Genomic DNA, 22,246 nt, shown 5'->3' with positions numbered 1-22,246 from the left:
TAAGAAATAATACGGATGTGAAAATGTTTTGCCTATTTACTGGTCATTTATGACCCTTTTCATCCCTTATCCAGTGGGCTTCGCTCCCCCAACCTACTCTTAGACCATGTTCGGCATGGTGGAAGGGAGGGGTTAGTATCCGGTGTAGGAAACATAATAAGAAATTAGTACATGATTAATTAATTATTAAAAAGATATAAAATATATTAATATGATTTTTTAAAGTAACTTTTCTATAGAATTTTTTTTACAAAAAATACATCGTTTAGCCGTTTGAGAAGTGTGTACACGAAAATCAAGAGAATTTGAGATTAGGAGGAGTGCCTAACACGGCCTTAGACATTAGGTACACCAAAGCCCACCTCTCAACCTCGTGTGGTCTCAACTTAACCTAATAAACCAGTTCACATTCACATAAATCATGGTCTATCACTTCAGGCACGCTTGAGACACTAGAGCAGTCCCACATAGCCATATCAGCTTCGACAAGGCGTCCCACATAGCCATATTAGCTTTGACAAGGCGTGTCCACCAGCCACGTCATTTTGTTGGGCATGGCCTTAGTGGCCTCATCCAATAGAGAAATGAAACATCCGCAACTATATCAAAATCAAACCATGAGAACTCCAATTCAGCTACTTGTGCAAGTTGGCCAATTGATTTCTTGTACCCTTTAGGGTCGATGACTTTAGTTATGATTTTTCTCTCCCACTCCCACAAAAATGAACCAATTCGTACAAAATTCACTTAAAACATTATGCACTTAGGTGTACATTGAAAATTGTGATATCTTATTAGCCATGCCATCTGAATGAACCATACATTTGTAGAACAAAAAGAAAATCTACTTGGCACTCATGCAGATCGTTATGACTGTCTATTGTCTAAGTTGCAGTTATGTGACTGCAATTACAACAGCATATCAACATTTTGGTGATAACTGTGTTGGGTGCCCAGGTGCCCCCATCAGGGCCATTTCACTCAACATTACTTGTTCTATTTGCAAAGATATATGCATCGACAACATGTTATACTAACAATACTGCGACAATATGAAAATATATAGTGTAAGACGAGACATCAGGATTTTTCTCACAAATTATATAGAAGAAAAACACAAATCCACCCAAAAAGCCGCAATGAAATGAGCTTTGACAATGTGCAGAGCAGCATTAAGCATTGCGGCCCAAGTATTACCATTATTTTCCACGATAACATAAAATTGCTGTTCAGGCGTTCACAATAACACAAAAGATAATAGTAACAGTGAAAATGTGCCACACTGATATCCGGTGCATGAAATACATTACAAATAGTGTAGGAGTATGCATCACAACTCGCAACAAAAATCCTACTGGCGGTTCGAAACCGAACCACCAGTGCACCGCAAACAAAACTGACCAAAAGCATGGCGTGCATTGCTGCTACACCACAAAGACAGTGGATCATGAAAAGTTAGCTGAAAAAATAGCTAAATCGCACAATGAACAATCCATTGCAACACTCAAAAGACAATGTGAAAAGATGACCATAGCTGGAAATGAACTGAACAAAACTTTTCGCAGCACAAGAGAATATATCGATCAACCTGACAGCCAAAATTTTAGTGGCAAGAATAGTTTGTGAACTAGCATACATCATCATGTATGGCATCCCTCACTGTAATCTAACAGATACAAAAACTCCGATACAAGAAAAGCACCTGTTCATCTACTGGCAAGAACAAGCATAGGTGAAATCATCCCTTGAATCCCCTGCAATGTGTGCTGTATCTGAATCTCTTCTGTCACCATTCTCTTAAGATTTCTAATACAACCCCTTAGATTCTCATCTGACCGGATATCATTCGCACGTATCTCCAGCACCTTGTTTGCCACCCCCATCAAGAACCTTGCATACCTGGGCAAGGTTGCATTTCGGTGCAGGAACAGCAGGAGTTTTTCAAGCTCCTTCGTTTGCAAATTTCCAATGCACCTGACCAGCTTTCTCCTTGCAATTAGCTCCTCCATCACTGCCACAGCACTCCTTGGATTCTTTTGTGCTAAGGCTGAAACTAGAGCATCCTTGTGCCTGAACTTCCTCAGCAACTTATCGTGTTCAGCGAACTTCACCTTCTTAGGCTTCTCAATCACAAAGTCGCCCTTCTTAGCCTTCGCATTCTGTCCGCGGAGGAAGTACCTATGGCTAGATGGCGTCAACCGTGTCTTCTCTGGCTTGGGTGGTGCCCAATCAAACTCACCACCAACACCCTTGCCCTCTTCCTCATCATCCTCCGTCTGTTTCTTTTTCCTCCTACCCATAAAGATCACACCCTTTGAAGAACCAGCAACCAGCACTGTCCCGCAGGGCGAGCACGCCAAAGAAAGCAGCTCCATCGGGTATCGCATCGAGTGCGTGAGCTTAAGCTCACCGTAATCAAAGCACTTGACATAACCATCACTCCCTGCACTAAGCAACCGGGTCTCCCCAGTGCTGCTCATCTTCGCTAGCGCGAGGGCCATCACCGTCTTGACATGGCTCTCCACCGAGTGAACGAGCCGCCCGCCACCAATGACATCCCAAATCTTGACCATGTTACCGCCGGCCGTCGCCAGCAGCCCGCCCGACGGCAGGAACAGCACGCTCTCCACCAATTCGCCATGTGAGAAGGACAACGACGGGGTTTGCCCCGTGCGGGCGTCCCACAATTTGACGGTGTGGTCGTAGGACCCCGTGGCGAAGATGTTGTGGTCGACGGGGGACGCCGCGCCGGCGCGGATGTAGTCACGGTGGGCGGCGGGGACGGTGAACACGGGCGTCTCGGAGGGCACGTCCCAGTAGGAGAGGAGCGCGTCGTTGCCGGCGGTGAAGAGGTGGACCTTGTCGCCGCCGGCGACCGGGTACCGCACGACGCGCGTCTCGGCGGAGTGGCCCCTGAGGGTACGGAGCGGGCCCGACGACTTCTTGTCGGGGCGGAAGACGCGGACGACGCCCTTCTTGTCGCCGACGGCGAGGAGGGCGCCGTCGGAGCGGAAGGAGGGCGAGAACGTGACGTCGTCGGAGACGGAGAGCCGCGGGAGCGGCGAGAGGGGGTCCCCGGAGAAGAGGAGCACGGAGGTGGCCCACGAGGCGGCGAGGGTGGGGGCCGGGGACGGGGACGGGGAGAAGGCGAGGTGCGTGACGTTGAACTCGCTGGGGGAGGTGAGCTCGGAGGCGCGGAAGGAGCGCCAGTAGGAGGACTCCGGCGAGAGGCGCGAGGCCTTGCGCCCGGAGGGGACGAGGGCGGAGTGCGGCGCCGCCGGGAAGAAGGGCTTGGAGGTGTCGGCGGCCATGGCGGCGGCGGCGAGGTGGTGGTGGCGGAGCGAAACCCTAGCGGTGGGGGGAGAGAAGAGAAGAGAGGAGGGAGGGTTTATGGGTTTTGGAGCTCTTCGAGGTGGGCCGCGGCGGAAAGAGGAGAGAATGGGGAAATGGCGTTGGCCCGGCCCGGGGATGCTGAACTGATCTTTTTTTTTTCCCTTTAATTAGTATTTCCTCCGGATTTTTTGGCATTGATTAGATTTATTTATGTGCTAATGAATCTAGACACATATATAAAATATATACATTGATATATTGAAGACTATAAATAAACCTAGAAAGTCTTATAATATAGAATGGAATGAGTAATATACATGTGCTTTACAACAAGTTATACAATTCACGATGAACTGGTTCATACAGTAAAAATATTTAATCAAAGGGTTTTAATGATATAATAATTTATTAAAAATGTTTCAAAACTAAAAATAATCGCCAGCCAGCAGCACTCGTGAGGTGTGAGCTGTGAGAGCCGGCAGCCAGCTGAGATAACAAGAGAAATTTTCTTGGGGTTACTTAGAAAACAAGACAAAATACCCCTATTACCACATTAACGGAAGTCTAAAGTCAAATTAACCATCTTGATTAATTCTACTACACTACTATCATCACTAGTAAAATGTACTGTAAAAGGATAAAAAAAAACTATAACACTTTGTACCACTGTATTTTAGGGTGAACATTGCATTCGAGGAAATCACAATATTTAAGAGCACACCATAGGTCGATCAGGTGCCATCTATATATAGGCTACGTTTTCTTTTGATAGATGAAAGATAAAAGATTATCTAATTTCTTCTTGCTATTTAATGGTATAAACAATAGAATCAAAAATCTACTTTAGAATAGTAAGAGTTAAAAATCTATTCTAGAACGGTGAGATGATAAGTTTCTATATAGAAACTTTTTGCAAAACAACACACCATTTAACGGTTAAAAAAACGTGTGTGCAAAATCCGATAAATAATTTGGAAAAATCTATACAAACGAACATAGCCGTACCACTCATGCTTATTCCAGTATGTAGTCGTTCACTAACACTTATGTGGGAAACTCTCTTCTGAACTGCAGCCAAACCAGAATGTTTGAAATGAATAGAAACATTGCTGCTTCAGTCAGCAAAAATTCGGTGTTAGGATTGAGAAGCATCGGTAAATTAGCCCTCGCAAAACTGCCACAAGATCCGATAATAGGGTTATTTTGTAGAACCAACTTCAAGATCTACGAAGGCATGCATAGTCCTCCTATGTAGCGAGAAGTCTCGACTCGTCACATAGGAGTTCTCCAGCTAGGCTAGGGTCGTACCCTAGTAAAGGCATGGCTCTCACCGCATTGTCGCCCTAGGAAGCAAGACATAGGAAGGGTGACCGGTGACGCGAACCACGATCTCCTAACCGGTGACGACCGCCACTGCACGAGCTTGTTTTCTCGTCGCCCGGACTGGAGCTGCCGTCGCCGAGCTCGATTTGCGCCATCGATCCCCGGAGCAGCGAGCGCCACCGGGAGCTGCCGTCACCAAACTCGATCTGCGCCCTCAGCCGCCGCGTTGTCGATCCCCATAGCAGTGAGCGCCACCGGCCGCCCCATTGATCCACGCAGCTGCGAGCGCCGACGGTTGCCGATCCTTACATCCAGGCCGCTCTGACCGCTGTTGGCCACTGCACCGCAAATCCGGGCCGCCCTCAGTGCGCTCTTCCGCTGCCCGAGCTATGCCGGCAGCCGCTGCCTCCAGTAGAGAAGGAGAGAGGCTTAGGGGAGACCGAAGAGAGAGGGAGAGAGGGAGCCAAGAGAGGGGGGAACCGAAAAGACAGGGGAGAGAGAGGAAAAAGGAGGAGTAAAAAATAGTAAGAAAATTTTTCGTGGGGCCTACTTAAAGCACCGTGCACTGTAGGAGAAGTATCTTATATATAGCTTGGTCCTACCTGGCGTGTCTGAGCCACTCATTGAGGAGCTTGCACAGAACCAGGCCTATACCCAGGAAGGCATGAAGTAATCCTGAAAGACTTGTCACCACTAACTGGGTTTTGTGGAGCTTAGAGATTGATTAGGTGAAAACGCCATCGTCAAAGAAACCAAATACCTGTTTACATCCAGCAATATTTTTACTTCTTAGTGCAAAAAAATATTGTCGATTTAGTAAACATGGCCATGCGCGATGGTTCAACAGTGCAACTGATTATTCTCTAGGATGTGTCCTTGTTAATTGTGTGAGTTTAGCACAAATTACTAACGGTTTATGACTTGCAGGCTAAGGGGGTGTTTGTTTCTAGGGGCTAAACTTTAGCCCCTAGTCACACCGGATATTTAGACACTTATTTATAAATGGTAAACATGGTCTATTAATAAAACCCATCTATAATCTTGGACTAATTCGTGAGACGAATCTAGTGAGCCTAATTAATCCATGATTACCATATGTGATGCTACAGTAAACATTTGCTAATTATGGATTAATTAGGCTCACTAGATTCGTCTCACGGATTAGCTTTCATTTATGAAATTAGTTCTTTTATTAGTCTATGTTTAATACTTCAAATTAGTGTCCAAACATCCGATGTGACATGGGGCTAAAAAGTTTAGCCACATCTAAAAAAACCCCTAAATCTCGTACTCTTGAAATGATTGTAATAGAACCTTCAAAGATTAGGGGTCGAAACTTGGGTGTTTTGTACGTAGAACTGTGCGATGATTCTGGTATATATTATCAGAACTTCCTAAGGAATGTAAGAAGTAAACAGTATGAACATCGTTTCAAGTAGTACATGTTTCAAATGAAGTAGATTATCCGTGGATTAACAATGAATTTCCTAGCAGAAGAGTGAAGTTTCGACCTTGACTTGTATGTTTACTAGCAACATAACAGGTACTTCTGGTATTTATCAGCAGAATTTGGAGCCCAAAATATGAATTATATATGTAAATGTGTAGAATCCAATTTTGACGTGATCAATGAATTGGAAATCAAAGAGCATCTAGTGCTTGTATCTGTATTAAATTATGGTTGTAGTGCTTATATCTGTATTAAATTATGGTTGTGTACATATTAGTTATGCAGATTTGTTGTATCGTATGGATGTATTTCACTGAGATCAGTAAAGCTTCCATTATCTAAAAATCTGCATTAAATCAGCTCCTTCAGGATCAGATAATCAAATGAAAGTCACACCATATAAACTAAATAGTCATCCTATATATAACCAGCAATGACCCTCATTTCTTTCCACAGTGAGCTCATTCACTTTCAGGAAAACGTACACTGAGAATTTTCATTGAAAATCTGAAGTATGTAGTAGCGATCTTAATTTGATACCCAAATTGGGTCTTACCGGTTAGGACTGAGAATCATCAAGAAATTTATCTAGAATCGTCAAGAAATTTATCTTCTCAGAGATATCGTCGATTTTGAGCTGATCGTGCATACTAGAAAGAATGTTCTGTTGAACTCAAGCAGCCATATGTGCCGGCCCCCAGGGTATTCTGTTTCACCAACATTTTATCGTCGACCAACTAGTTTGTCATGAATTGTCTAGCATCTTGGGCTCTCATTCTAATTGGTGTGAGGCCATAATTAGCAGGAAAGCAATACCTACTATCTTGTATTCTTCAGGATGGCCATCACGAACTGATGGAGAGGTTAAGCCTGTTACTGAGACTTTAAAATTATGCACAAGTACTAAGAGATAGATTTAAACTAATACTCCCTCCGTTTCATAATGTAAAATGTTTAACTTTTTTGCTTACAAGGTTTGACCATTTGTCTTATTTAAAAGATTATAGAAATATTATTTATTTTGCTTGTGACTTACTTTATTACCAAAAGAACTTTAAACATGACTTGTCATTTTTTATATTTATACTAAATTTTTGAATAAGACAAATGGTCAAACGTTGCAACTAAAAAAGTCAAACCTCTTACATGAAGAAAAGGAGGTAGCAGTAGCTAGTAGTATGAGATTGCACACGAAAGTAAATTAGAACACTGATGAAGTAGGGCAGAACGAGGGACTACAAGCATATATTTATGTTTAGGCAAAATTCATTTTTTTTTCACTCTAATTTTTGTGGATGCATGTGAACCACACAATGTGGAACAAAAGAAGAAGATTGGAAGCTTAATGATATATTCGTGTGGTGTAATGTATTTTAAGATTATGCTTGGGATTATTCCAAGATTTTAGGTATGTGTTGTTCCGTTGGAGCCTAATTAAATGCTCGTTTGGGGGTTTGTGTGTCCATATTTGTAGATTTATGGGTCTAAGAACTCTACCAAGAACTTGTGTGCTGCGTACATTCGCCATTGATGTAGAGGTCGTTTCTTTACCGTTATCAAAGAAAAAAAAAAGTGAACCACACAATTAGGCCCGTTTAGTTCCAAAATATTTTCGTGGTCACATATCATACCGAACTTTTGGACAAATGTATAGAGCATTAATATAATTTAAAAATAACTATTTGCACGGTTTGGAAGAAATTTGCTCATATGTGCTAATGACAGATTAGTTGCTTAAAAAATCCGTCTCGTGGTTTTTTCACACCCTCTGTAATTAGTTTTTTTAATTTGTCACCTAAATAGTCTTCTGACATCCGATCAAACATCAGATATAACACCTAAGCCAAAAATTTTCGTGATCTAAACAACCCCTTAGCCATCTCAAATTCGTTGAAGCTACAGTACACCTTCCCTACACGTTACTATCTTCAAATAGTTTAGAAAGATCCGTCACTGCTGAAAGCTGGTCGCATTCAGTGAAGATCGCCATAGTGGAGACCACACTGCGAGCAGGCACCGTATATATAACACAGACTGTTGAAAACACAATATTGCTGCTTCAGTCATAATTAAGCAGGTAAATATACGGTGGAAACTTAACCTAGGTGAAAAATCCATGTAAACGACGACCAAAATGTCATATAAAATCACGCACACAAAAAAAATATATATGGATGATGATGAACGGCCGTTTTTTTAAAAAGAAATTTTCTCATCATTGAGTAGGTACCATAAATTAATATTGTTTTCTATATAAAATTTGGTACATAGAAAACAGTGGTACCTCATGGTACCTCTCCAAAAATAAGAAAAATGTTTTTTAGAAAATATTAAGCATAAGCAAAACAATTTATTGGTAAATTAAAAATAATTAATGGACAAAACTTTTATGTATGTATTTTTTGCAATTTAAAAGCGAAGGCTGAAAAATAAAGTACAATGAAAACCTGAAAATCAACTTTAAATTTAATTTTTAAAATTTAACTTTGGATTATTAGTAAGGATAAACATAAGTGAAAAGATGTTTGTCTTTAACATGTGCCAGGAATCTTCTGTATAAATTGAACCCATTATCTTAGTAATATGTGGAATTTTTTCCAACACTTCACAATCACGAAGTTCGATTTGTCCTTAAGTTTTGCAACCATGCATGGATTGGGGTGCGTCAGTAATATGCCTGTCTTATGTTAAGAGGTCCAAAAACTATGCATCAGAAAGTTAATTACTATGATCAATTGTAAGACATAACGATCGGTTGAAAGTAGTTGATCAATGTTGTTATTATCAAGGTTATAAACAATGGTAGTATAGGGTAGGCCAACCTCTATGTGACTCCAAACTTCATTCTTTTGTTCTGTGTCAAACCTCAATCTATTTTCTGCTGCTGAAGTATCACAATTTGAAGTGTGTATTTTGCCACTGCCACGTATTAATTATACCCTACCCAAGTTTTGTATGGGTAAACATATTGCATTTTTACATATATATTTAGTTACTTACACATTTGTTCGTTGGGCCTGTGATGTGATGCTAGTGTGAAGCAGGTCAGGAGGTTGCACATGCTCACTCAGCACACTCACCAACCACTCGCCGTTTCATGTTATAAGACTTTCTTATCTCATATAGATTAATCAATTGATCCATATATGTAGCTTGCATATGTATTTTTAGCATTTATATGAATTTAGTCAGAGCCCTTTAAGGTACTCCACCTTACTCCTATAGTAGTAAGACTAATGGATAAATCTTGACCATGGGTTATTTTGATTTATTTTTTGTTCTAAAAAATAAATTAGCTTCTCTAATCAGTAAATGGCAGAAAATGAGACTGGTTAATGCACTTTATTATACCTTCCATGCTTAGCGATGCATGCATCTAACAAAATTGGCAACAGTCGGTCAATAAATGTTTGGCATATTAAAAATAATATGTGAATGGTAGTATAAATCCACAAAAACTATATATGTATAAAAATATATTAATTAAGTGCATCAAATAAGCAAATTTGATTGAAATATCAAATTTCAAAAATCTGAAACAAATATTAAAATGTTATTCATGCGTGTATAAATTACTTGTCCTTTCATACATTGAAAGCAGAAGAAAATTTACTGTTTCTTATTTCAAATAGCAGAAGAAAATTTACCAAAGTTGATATACATATTCATGCAGATAATATGAATTTTAAAACAAAATAAATAAAGTTGTATATAATCTGAATTTCAAAATATGAATACAAAACTATTGCAATAATCACTTGCCTTATGGGTGACCATGCTTATAAATAGCAAGTGCAAACTATTTTGTATTTTCCTATTATGATGTATTACCTCATAGGAGGTAAGATTACTGTTCACCCTTAGATTGGGTTGTAATCAACGGTATAAACAATCCTGGTGTACCGTAAAAAAATCCATTTAGTCAACATAGAAAGTCTGGAATGGAGGGAGTACGTACGAGCATATGTCAACTATGTGATCTGAACTGAAGACCCTAGCATACATGACCATATAAATTAGTGACTTGTAATGGTAATACTATAACAATGTGTACATGCTTCATATTGTTGTATGCACTTGGCCACTATGACTCATGGAAAAAAAATGAGTCAGGTAGGATTGGGAGGAATCTAGGAACACAATGTCCTTTGGAGTGATGTTTAAAGTAGCAATTAGCTAAGGGCCTCTTTGGTGGACTAGTTAGAATCTACATGTCGCTTAACTCATATTGGATCATATGCAACAAAAGTGAGGGAGAAGAGATAATACGGTTATAAGCTTGAGGGTAGAGATAAGGAAGGAGGAGGCATATGTTTTGCATCAAGGCAGATATTTTGCATCATGTCGATAGTGAGCAATGCCTCCCTCTAAATTTTGTTCTGTCGGTCTAGTATTAGCAGTAGAGAGTAATTAGCAAAGCAGTCAATCTCTCCCCTTGCACAATATCAACCGCTAGATTTGATGCAACTGGAGACCGATTTAAGTATTTGGGTGCAATACGGCATTGAGAATAAACCTAAAACTGATCACCTTGGCAATGTTTTGGTTTCCAACGTTATGTGCTTATTAATCGTTAAGAGATTATCAGGAATCATCAGTGGGTTATAGCTTTGAACTAAATCTTGGAAATCTGTCTTTTGGGTCTAAATTGGTTCTCATAGATCACCTAAAAAAATTGGTTCTCAGAGAACCATTAGAGATCAGGGGTTGAGACTTAGTCTGTCATGTAGAAGGATGAAATAGTTGGCCTATTGATTGTTGGAACATACTAAGAACAATTTGAAATTCATTTCAAAAGTACACATTTCAGATGGATTAGAATTTCCGTTAAATTGGTTTCAATAGTTCACATTTGTACTAGAATTATTGTTGACTATAGCTTTAAGTTCTATAGTAGAAAGAAGACTGGAGGTTCAATCTTGATCTCTATGTTTACTGGCAAGTACTTTTGCCAACTATGCATTATAAGAATCAGGGCCCAAAATATCAATTATTTATTATTTGTGTAGGACCCAAATTTGATATGATCAATCAAACCGCAGTTAATACTTCTAGTGTGCCTGCGTCATCTTCAAATTAATTCACCTTGAATTCAATAGCGAGCAGTGTTTCTGTCTGTATTTAAATCTTTCCCTTGACCCAGATTATCCAACAAAAGTCATAGAAATGGACTCGTACACCATATAAATACAGAGGGGCTATTATATATGTCACTAATGATCCTCATGTTCTTGCCAAAGGAAAGTCTCCTCACTTTCACAAAAGCATGCGGTGACAATTTTCTATGGAAATTTGAACCATGTGGAATTCCTAGCAGCAGGAAGATATATAGCAGTATTATAATTGGGTCATTTTAGCAGCTAGTACTGAGAATCATCAGTAAATTTGCCATATCTTCAGAGATAGCATATGCAACAGTATTCTAGTGTTCCTCACGAGGTGATCTATACCACACTTTATATTTGGGACAAATGAAAGGATATCAGGAACAATACTGTGTTGGACGCAAGCTGTCATATGTGACAATCAAGCGCATTTTATTCTACCCATTGGTACTTCTAGTGTCGTCTTAGCATTGTAATAACTTCTATATCAAGTGTCGTAGTGCTCTGGCTCATCGAAACTCGCAAAAGATCATGACTAGCAGGAGAACAATACCTGAGGTCTTTATTCTTGAATATGGCAATCAACTTTTGTTGTTAGCTTGGGGCCAAGCCATTAAAATTACTAACAAATGCTAGAAGCCAAATTAATAGCTGGTGGTATGAGATTGCCATAAAGTAGAACAAGAGCCAGTGTGACCATAGCTTTATTTTTAGGTTCATTTACTTTTCTATAGGCTATCACACATGGGAGGGGTGCAATGCAGGTGTCAAATTTCCTAGCCTGTTAGATAGTCACATTCTTGTGAAGAGTTCAAGAGACTGAACACTAGTAACAAAACTCAATATATGATAGGTAGAAAGTAAGAAGCATAACAAAGCTCTGTACTTTTTTCTAGGGCCATGTTTGGGGCATCTTAAGATTCTAAGAAGTAGCTGGTGAGAAGAACTTCTCATAATCTAGGAAAGCTAGGCTTCATAGCTTTTGGCTTCTAGTTCATTTTCTGGATTTTATAACTTCAGATTTTCAGAAGTTGGGTATTGTTTGAGAGAAATTCTGACTTCTGGAGATTCTGTGAGAAGTTGCAGCAGCCAGAAGCCCCCCAAACAGGGCCCAGATCATTTGCAAAAAAGGAACGCAATCATATGCTTAGATGATGCCAATTTTTTTAGATAAAAAATAAACCAATGACACAAAGCCTAAAAGTACATTATTTCAAATGTTCCGATATAAATTATTATTCTTTACTTTTGCAAACTACTCATTAGTTTTAAAATTAATTTCCTAAATATATATCCATGGTTTCTTTATTTAGATTCCATGAGTCTGTTTTCATACAAAAAAACAGTAGTAGAGTTCTTTAAGAAATAGAAGAAAATGAATTGCAAGAACGTTAGGCCAAACTTGCTTTCTTAGATTTGGACTTTAATATGTGGCACGAAGCTGTTGTATATGTTTACCCGTTGAACCCTGTATGTCACTGACATGTTCATTTGTTTTTTCAAAGATTTCACAACCGCAAAAACCTCAAATTATCCCCTTCAGATAATCAGATTTGAAATTATGGTCTAATAATGCAATTCATCCCAGATATCCAAAACGTGCATAGAGCATCACATATAATCTTAATAATTAAGCAAGTGATTTAAATGGATAGAGACCATAGGCAAAAAAAACACGAAAAAAATAAGGAATCATTTGTTAATATTTGTTGCAGATTTCCCTTAATTTATTCTAACACTTGCAAGTAGGCTAGCTGTCCAACAACATCAAGTTATGAAGAATAGGGTTTGAAATTACAGAGAGCTAATTCTAAAAATAAAAACAAAAAGAATCAAAAAGGCAAAAGCATATCAAGGGGGAACTGAAATTTTAGGAATTTCAGTCCGAAATTGTGAACCGTGCGAGAATGCAGTTAAGAATATGATTAGTGCAGTCTATGTCGGACACTGCATCAGGAAAAATATTATGATCAATTGTCAAATATAGTTAATGTTACAAACAGTTGATCAAGGTTCCTAGTATCATGCTTGTAAGAGACTAAGAATATTATATCACCAATCATCTGTCAGATTCTGGAGTACTTATTGTGTTAGGCCCTGCTTAGTTCTCAAAACTTTTCGCGTTCACCTGTCACATCGAATCTTTGATATATGTATAGAGTATTAAATATAGTTAAAAAATAATTAATTGCACATTTTAGAAGGAATTTGCAAGACGATCCTTTTGAGCCGAATTAGTCCATGATTAATTAGCCATAACTGCTACAATAAAACACATGTGCTAATGACGGATTAATTAGGCTTAAAAATTCGTCTCATGGTTTCTTGACACTCTATGTAACTAGTTTTTTAGTTAGTCACCGAAATAGTCTTCTGATATCTGGTCAAACATTTGATGTGACACTCAGCCCTTGTATGGACGTCAATCCAGCTATTTTCTGTTTGCTGAAATGATCATAGTTTGTGATGTGCGTGTTGCCCCCTAAACATATCATAACCGAGTGTTTTGAGGGTACATATATTTGTCTTTGCATTTTTTTTATTTGCATCAATGTATATTTCATTTACTTGCACATTTGTCCTTGTGCCTATGACATGATGCTGATGCATATCAAGTCTCTCGACTCTAGAGGTCAGGATTTGCAATTTTGTTTTGAAATTACCGAAATTTTGGAAATTTCGGTCATCCCGCATGAAAAATTCCCATCCAAAATTATATTTATTTTATAATTTAGAAAAAAAAATCGACCAAAATTTGTTTTAAATTTAATCTATTTCCTGCCAAAATTCTGGATTTACTGCGGTCCACCCTCTGAAATTGTTACCCCTGCCTGGAGGTTAGGTTGCACATGCTCATCACTGAATACACTCAACTATAGACAGGTGCAATTATATGCACTCCAGACACTGGAATAGCCCATATATATCAGTGTCTTGTAGCAGATCCAGTCCTATTTTCACTTAGGAAATAATCAAATGGTAAGACTAGATAAATGTACAAGCTGTCTATTCTTGCTAGTACTTGGCCATTATGACTCAAAAGAAAAATGGAGACAAACATAGGCTTGGAAGGAATCTACGAATTCAACGTCTATAGGAGCCAAGTTTCGAGTAGCTGGGAGTCTGGCATCAAAAAAGTCTGATACATGAATATGCGACGTCTACGTGAACAAGCCACTGCGTTCCTTTTTTTTTCTTGAGATAGTATGGAATCCATATATTACAAGTATAAAGTATATATTTGTGTGTGTGAAGCTTTTATGTATAATTTTTCTAGGCCAGCTGGTTGCTTGCTAAGCCAAAAGCATGCAAGCTGAGAAATAACTAATAACACATACGCTATCATGATAGTGGGCTTTGCATCAGTTAGAGCAGTGTTGAGATAGAATTTTCCAGCACCACAGTCGTTGGTGCTGTTGACGCTGCCATAGTGGCATTGCATGAGCCAGCTGATGTGGCTAGGGGGGTCGTGCCATCGTGCCTAGCATTGACCTAGGTGACTTAACCGCGAGCCGCCGCCCCCTCCTAGCCCCTATCCATTTTATTCTTCATTCTCAAAAACAAGGTTTGGGCATTTTTGGTTGCAAAGGTAAAACCACAAATCCTCTTGTTCTTCCCTATCTATGCCGTACTTGTTTTTGGTTAGAAATCATGGGGGAGTAACTTGACAGCTCGTGGTTATGAATTGAGGTTTGTTCTTGGTTTCTTAGGTGGGGAGTTTTTAGGTAGTTCTTTTTTGCTAGGAAGAGGATCGAGGGGGTATTTTTGAGGCTCCTTCTTGTTTGTTATGTTGTATTAATGTGCGTTTTCTTATGCGCGAACCTGCGCACGTTAGACCTAAATAGGAATCCATTTTATTGCATACACAACAGTGGGTTAGATAACTCGTAGAAAGAAAGGCTAATGTATTTCTATTCACTACTTCTTCTACCCCCGGAGGGAGAAAAAGCCCCCGCGGGGGGTTTGGGGGGGCCCTAACGCAAATAGCTTAAAAAGAAGCCCGTTCCGTTAAGGGTCTTGCCAAGACCTGTTTTAGTCGTTGTCCATTATCTTAAAAAAAGATACTACCTCCGTCCCGAAATAAGTTTATTTTTTATATTTTGAATACAATGTTTTAAAAAAATTTGTGAATAGATAATAAATCATGAATAGTATTTTATACCTGACTATTTTTTTAATTTTTTATAAATTTTTTAAATAAAAGAAATGGTCAAAACATTAGACACATAAATCAAAACACGAAGTTATTATACAACAAGGCAGCCTGTGCCTGTGCTATATGGCCGGTTGATGCAGAAAACAGATGAAACAGTATCGCACAGGATTGTCTGTATACAACTAATTAATTATACAAACATTTTTATTATGGAGTATGAATATGAATTCAATTTCTTGGCCTGATTTCGATCTGCAAAACAAACCCAGCTCCAGATCGACGCCTGGTGGATAAATCAGACGAGCAAAACATTTGTGTTCCTTCAATCAGAACACTTCTGTTCCCTTAAGCAGACGGCCTGATAAATTGATACGGTCGGATTCTGTTGGCTCTCTCTCGGGCTTGCAAATATAAGATTGAACAGCTTGGAAAGGCCTTCACAATGTAATCAGTTTAGAAATAATGCACATAATACAAGTTTGATGCATATCAAAAGCATGAACTTCAGATAGACAAGAAAAAAAAAGGCTCTAAAAATGCTTCAATTGAAGTTCCTCCATTTTGTATGGTACTCAGGATAACTGACAGTGCAAAAATTTCTTCCAAAAAAGCGACTGGATACATAACATTAGATTTTTGATCTAGAAGATAACATCATCTCAGGAAATGGGACTACCGCTTCCCACCACCACCACCGAGCTTAGGGCCTTTCCCAGGCTTGGGAGCGTTGCCTTTCCCAGAAGTTTTCTGAGACTTTGCCACCTCTGCCTTCTTGGCTTTCTTCTCATCCTTCGTCTTCTTGATGCGCTCCTTGATCTCACTGTGATGGAAATAATATTGATAAGTAATCATAACAGGGAAAACGACAACAGTATAGCCATAATAATGCACATTTGCGCATAAACTATCCAAAGACAGGCTACAAGGATTTTAAACTATCCAAAGACAGGCTACAAGGATTTTCAAGAATCATAAAACACCAGCTGTCAAGCCTATCATATCTCGGTACACAATAATTAATAAAGCAAAGACTGTATAGAGTTCCATGCATGGGCTTCTTAAACTACATATACATGGAGGGTGTCAAAACAAAATTAGAGTGATCATGGAGAGGAACATACCGAAGAGCGGCTTCCCTGGCTGCATCGCGAACCTCTGGCTTTTCGGCTCTCTTCTTCTGGATGACTTCAAGGGTGGCACCAACAATAGACCGGGAGTACGGCTTCTTGGTGGTGCGGCGCCTCTTCTTGACAGCCTCAGCATGAATATCCTGCAAAATATTGAATTACAAAAGTAAATATAAATATTTGAAGGAAAATGCATATAACACAAATTTAAATACAGGAGCAGCTCACCATATAAATAAACAATGGGTTAGCTAAGATAGACAAGTGTTAAGGTACCTTTCAGCACATCGGGAACAAATTAAACAGATGATAACAGCCAAGAAAACTAGTTACAACCTAACCCAACACAAGGTTATCTCAGCCCATTTACAGGTGTGAGGAAATGCTAACAGTCCATCACTACAATGACCCCTTACCTTCTTGTGCTGCTTCCTGTACATGGCCGTCCATGTAAGCTTGGCAGGCTTCAGACGGTTGTGGAAGTAGCACTTGCACTTCGAGTTCGAAAACAGGAACACCTGATATTGTTTTCATAAGAAATTGATTAGAGATTGGCTAGATTTTTAATCATACATCTGAGTATCCATCTTGCCAAAGTTATCACCTGAGAGTCTGCACGGATGAATCTGATACCCTTCCCTGGGTAAATCTTGGCGCCGCTGAAACGGCACAGCTCTGTCCTGTGCATCAGAACAATCCAATTCCAAAATTAGGTCAGAAAGACAGAAACTGATATCTATCTACATGTGGCACAGAACAATGAAATTGAATGCAGGGTGCAAAACAAATACTTGAGAACCATCTTTGGCTGCCTCACCAACGCCTCTTCACCTTACCTGCAAATTACAGCATCACAAACCGTTAAGAGCACATATGATAAAATCCCCAGCAGTAATCTCAAGTCGGCCAAACCCCCATGCTCACGACATGTTCTTGATATTGATTGAGTTGGAGGGAGTCAGAGACTACCACGGAATCCTTCCAAGATACAGTTCACTCAATGATTGCCTTTGGGTTCCGAACTCCATATGGGGAAGGAACGTTGTTGTTTGCGAGGTCTCGATCATTTACATGGACCCACTTCTCATTCCATTTGTGGGAATTTGATGATTTATAAACCGTCCCCAACGAGCGAAAGGTTCATGTTTGAATCCAAAAATGTTGGGATTGTATTAATGGGCGATGGGTTGATGATACAAGAGGGCAGTTTTGTAAAAGCAACAGGAAGAATTGCTTGGATACCCGTGAGCGAGGCTTACTTGGGTCGTGTTATAAATGCTCTGGCTAAACCTATTGATGGGAGAGGCGAAATTGTAGCTTCGGAATCTCGCTTAATTGAATCTCCTGCTCCGGGTATAATTTCCAGGCGTTCTGTATATGAACCCCTTCAAACGGGGCTTATTGCTATCGATTCGATGATCCCCATAGGGCGCGGTCAGCGAGAGTTAATTATTGGGGACAGACAAACAGGCAAAACATCAGGTTGCTATACAGAGCAATATGCAAACTAATCTAATCCAAACCAAGCTACAACACAACTAGCACATACATCCCGATGAAACAAGTAACATTTGCAAGCAAAAAAAAAATTTGCAGCATTTCGATGCGAGATTACGCGTCGACACGATTTCAACACCCAAAACTGACTACATCAACAGATCCAGAGCAGCCGCATCGACGCAACCAAATACTTGGGTCGATTATACACCACGAACAAAACCTAGCCGCCGCCGCCCGCAACAAAAGCCTCGCGAAGCCCTACCAAGAAGAAGCGAGCGCCGGCTCGAACAAGGCATAGATAGAATGCAGCGAAGCGATCGATCCATGGGAGGAGGAGGAGCTCGACTCACCTGGGAGCAAACCCTAGCGCCTCCACCCTCCGCTGCGGCGCGCGTACGGGGGTGGCGCTCGCTTTTATAGCTAAGGCAACTGCGCCGCGGAACGGATCGCAGCCGTCCGATGCGGTGGGAGCCGGAATGGACGGGGTGGATGTGTGAGCGTGCCGCTAACCGGCCGGGCTTATGTGTTGGGCCTTGGTCATGGTGGGCCGTGGGCTTTTCTTCTGAGCTTTTCGTGTTTATCTGTATTTTTCTCTTGGGATAAGTTCACTTTAGGTTCCTCAAGTTGTCACGAAGTATAAAATCATCCCTCAACCGCAATACCAGAAACGTTGGCCCTCGAAGTTATGAAAACCATTCAAATCAGGTTCATAGGCAGTATTGGAGGGTGGTTTTACTGACGTGACATCCTAGCTAGCAAAAAATATATTAAAAAAAATTATGAGACCTACCTGTCACTTGCCTACGGCGTGTGGGCGCGCAGCGGCGAGCACGGGCATGAGCACGGTCGCACGGGCGGGGAAACTGTAGCTGCGAGGGCGGGTGCAGTGCATGCCGGCAATCTCCTCGTGCAACCGCTCCTGCTGTCGTCGTGCTGCGTCGCATGGCCACCGCGGTGGGCTGTCGTGTGCCATTGTCGTGCCACGCCGCCCCAGCCGCCACCACATGTGCTGTGTGAGGGAGAGAGTGAGGCCGTGACTGTGAGGGAGAGAGGATTGAGTAAAAAATAAAAAAAAATCTGACATGTGGGACCCATCGGTGACCACGTCAGTAAAACCGGTCAAAAAAATAGTCAATACTGCCGATGAATCTTTTTTAAAAGATTATATGAGGTTATGGGTACATATTTCTAGCATTGTGGTTAAGGGACGAAAAACAAACTCGTATTCAAGTTTAGGGAACTCTAGTAAACTTTTTTTTTCTCTTCTTCCTTTTTTCTTGGCGATTTTCTATATTTTGTATTTGTCTATATTTGATAATCTTTTTTAGTGTAATTTTAAAATAGTTATTACATCTGTTTTATATTATAATATTTTCTAGCCTTACATATATTTATATGTATGTTAATGAATTTAGACACATATACAAAACATATACATTGATACATGATTGAATCTAGGCAGACAAAACATTGTTATAATACGTAACGGAGAGAGTACCGAAGAGAAGATCTTATGGATTGGCTGGGAGATTTGTAAATTCATTCACTTGTAAAATAGTCACACCTGCGTTAATCTGGTTCGTGTCATTTTACGTGTCACAATTAGCTTAGTCGGAACATCAATATAGAATGGGGAATAGATAAGAAGTTTTTTATTTTTTAAACCTTTTTAAGAAATAATTTTATTACTGAACCTCCGGGGAAAATATTTCCAAATCTGAACCTTTTGGCCACGCCATTAACATTGACGTGGCAAGACAACGCTGTCACACAGCCTTTTTGGTGTCGCGTGGCAAGACAATGCTACCACGCCATCGATAATGGCGTGGCAAGCCGTTTGGACATGCCAATGACGGTGGCATGGCCAAAAAATTCGTGCATTGGAAATATTTTCCCTGAAGGTTTAGTAATAAAATTATTTCTTTAAAAGGTTTAAAAAATAAAAAATTTCACTAGATAACACGTTACACCATAATACTCACTCCGTTTTTCTTTTTGACAGCGTTGATTTTTTGATTTATGTTTGATTCTTTTCTTATTTAAAATATTTAGTCAAATATATAAAATTATAAAACATACTTAAAGTTACTTTAGTAATAAATCAAATCATAATAAAATAGTTAATAATTATATAATTTTTTTAATAAGACGAAGGATCAATCGTAGATAAAGAGTCAACGGTAAAAAAAATCAGGGAGTAAGACAATTAAGGTGCTTGTTGCTACATCGAGATTACTGACCTTGGGCCACTTTCAGGCCTGTAATTTAAACCGAGATTGGACTTGAGAAATTTGACAGTATCATATCCATCTTGCGTTGAGATTTGTGTTGTATATTAAGATGGTCTAATAGTAAGTGTAGTAATTATCATACATGCCATAGCTTGGATTTTTCATGTAAATATGAGTTGTGTTAGCTAGTATTCGATCTCTTCGTTAAAATAAATAATTTTCTAGACATGAAACTGGACAACATCAACTTGTCTTACGTCCAAGTGTGTCAAACGAGACAAAATATTAATTGCCACTTGTGTTAGTGACAAATTGACAATGACAAGCTGACCTTGAGACTCCATGGCATATATTGTATTTTGCTTCCAGAATTTAAAATGTTCACTCATTTCGTGCCTGCCATCATTCCAGTGAAATTAGGAGCATCGGCGTTCACTCGTCTAGCCGTCATCACAATTAATTAATTCAGGAGGTACCGATGGTGATGTACTGATGTGGCTGTATAACCAAATTAACCGCCTAATTAACCGGCCAGCTGCTAAACCAAAGCTACCATCCCATGATCACGAACTATACTTGCACACCGAGATACGCCTCCAAACACACGCTCAAATTCTACCGATAGAACAGCCACCTGCGCGTAAAAATTTAAAACTCAAAATTTAAAACTCAAAATTGCAGGCCGGCGTAGAGGCGTTCACTGACCAGGGCACTCAGCAATGGAGGAGGTGAAGGAGGCGGCGGCGGGCTCGGCGGAGTTGGCGCAGCCGGCGAGCTCGACGAAGGCAGCGCCTGAGACAGCGCACTCGGCGATGGAGGAGGTGATGGAGGGACGGTAGGGCGGCGGGGCTCGACGCACTAGGCGATGGAGGAGGTGAAGGAGGCGGCGGCGGGCTCGGGGGAGTCGGCGCAGCCGGCGAGGTCGACGAAGGCAGAGCCGGAGACAGCGCACTCGGCGGTGGAGGCGGTGATGGAGGGACGGTAGGGCGGCGGGCGGCGGCAAGGCAGTAGGGCTGCAGGCGGCGGCGGGACGAGAGTGCCGCGAAGAAGGGAGGGATCGTGTCATCGTTCCAGTGAAATTAGGAGCATCGGCGTTCACTCGTCTAGCCGTCATCACTGATGGTGATGTACTGATGTGGGTGTATAACCAAATTAACCGCCTAATAAAACCGGCCAGCTGCTAAACCAAAGCTACCGTCCCATGATCTATTAACTTAGTACTATCTCTGTCTCGACTGTACTCTCTGCGTCCCTAAAAAAAATCAACTTTTCGGTTTTTTATCGAGTGCCTGATGATCCGTCTTATTTAAAACAATCAATTTTTTTTAAAAAATAGTCACATATAAAATATTATTTATGTTTTATCATTTAATAAAAATAAAAATATTAATCGTAAATTTTTTTAATAAAAAAAGAGTCAAAAATTATATAAAAAACTAAAAATTTGATTTATTTTGGGACGGAGAGAGTATTTTTAAGAAAGAGTATTAAAGAAGAACGTGTGCACACCAACCATGCGCACGAACTATAGTTGCACACCGAGATACGCCTCCAAACACACGCTCAAATTCTACTGATAGAACAGCCACCTGTGCGTAAACTCGTATGATTTTTTTTACTATTCTTGTACATTGTCTAATAGTATAAATAATAAAATTAATTACAAAGTTGAAATATACCCTAGAAAGGTAAGATAATGAACTTTTATATTAAAATATTTTTCAAAAGATATCCCGTTTAATAGGTTGAAAAATATGCGCACAAAAAGTTAAGGAAAAATATAAGCACACGAGTCTAGGTGCTTCCCCCTAATACTCTCTCTAATACTCTATATTAATTAATTATAGGATCGAAACTCAAGAAACCAAACATATATGAGGGGGTGAACAGTAGAAAAACCAAAAATCAAATCTTTTTAGTAGAATTAAAAAAACTCTGCCCAAATATACACTAGAAGTAAATCAGCTTTATTCCATCAAATTGTGTTTACACGGTGCATAAAAGCACTTCTCTCAAACATT

At 40.0% G+C, this 22,246-nt stretch overlaps 2 protein-coding genes across 2 annotated transcripts; both read right to left on the bottom strand.

The window, feature by feature from the left end:
- Positions 1 to 1,556: 1,556 nt before the first annotated feature.
- LOC102718095 (protein SLOW WALKER 1) lies at positions 1,557 to 3,396 on the bottom strand. The gene has a single exon (XM_006657506.1). It carries the CDS (start codon positions 3,309 to 3,311, stop codon positions 1,707 to 1,709), a length of 1,605 nt encoding a protein of 534 aa, XP_006657569.1. The 5' UTR covers positions 3,312 to 3,396; the 3' UTR covers positions 1,557 to 1,706.
- Positions 3,397 to 15,852: 12,456 nt separating this feature from the next.
- LOC102717630 (60S ribosomal protein L24-like) lies at positions 15,853 to 18,383 on the bottom strand. Its single transcript, XM_006657504.2, has 6 exons — positions 18,345 to 18,383; positions 17,286 to 17,330; positions 17,099 to 17,174; positions 16,911 to 17,012; positions 16,489 to 16,637; positions 15,853 to 16,187 (listed from the first exon to the last, which is right to left on the bottom strand). The coding sequence occupies exons 2-6, from the start codon at positions 17,294 to 17,296 to the stop codon at positions 16,040 to 16,042; spliced, it is 486 nt and encodes a 161-aa protein (XP_006657567.1). The 5' UTR covers positions 17,297 to 17,330; positions 18,345 to 18,383; the 3' UTR covers positions 15,853 to 16,039.
- Positions 18,384 to 22,246: the final 3,863 nt, after the last annotated feature.

The sequence above is a fragment of the Oryza brachyantha genome, chromosome 7, assembly GCF_000231095.2.
Source record: "Oryza brachyantha chromosome 7, ObraRS2, whole genome shotgun sequence".
NCBI lineage: Eukaryota > Viridiplantae > Streptophyta > Magnoliopsida > Poales > Poaceae > Oryza > Oryza brachyantha.
The sequence above is the reverse complement of the archived record's forward strand: the minus strand, read 5'-3'. Positions and strand labels throughout refer to the sequence as shown.

What these genes read in the sequence shown, in the direction of transcription:
- LOC102718095 (XM_006657506.1), bottom strand. Translation starts at nt 3,311, where the DNA reads ATGGCCGCCGACACCTCCAAGCCCTTCTTCCCGGCGGCGCCGCACTCC.
- LOC102717630 (XM_006657504.2), bottom strand. An exon ending in TCATCCGTGCAGACTCTCAG is followed by an intron (nt 17,013 to 17,098) that starts GTGATAACTTTG and finishes AAACAATATCAG; the next exon opens with GTGTTCCTGTTTTCGAACTC. An exon ending in GCCAGGGAAGCCGCTCTTCG is followed by an intron (nt 16,188 to 16,488) that starts GTATGTTCCTCT and finishes TTTCCATCACAG; the next exon opens with TGAGATCAAGGAGCGCATCA.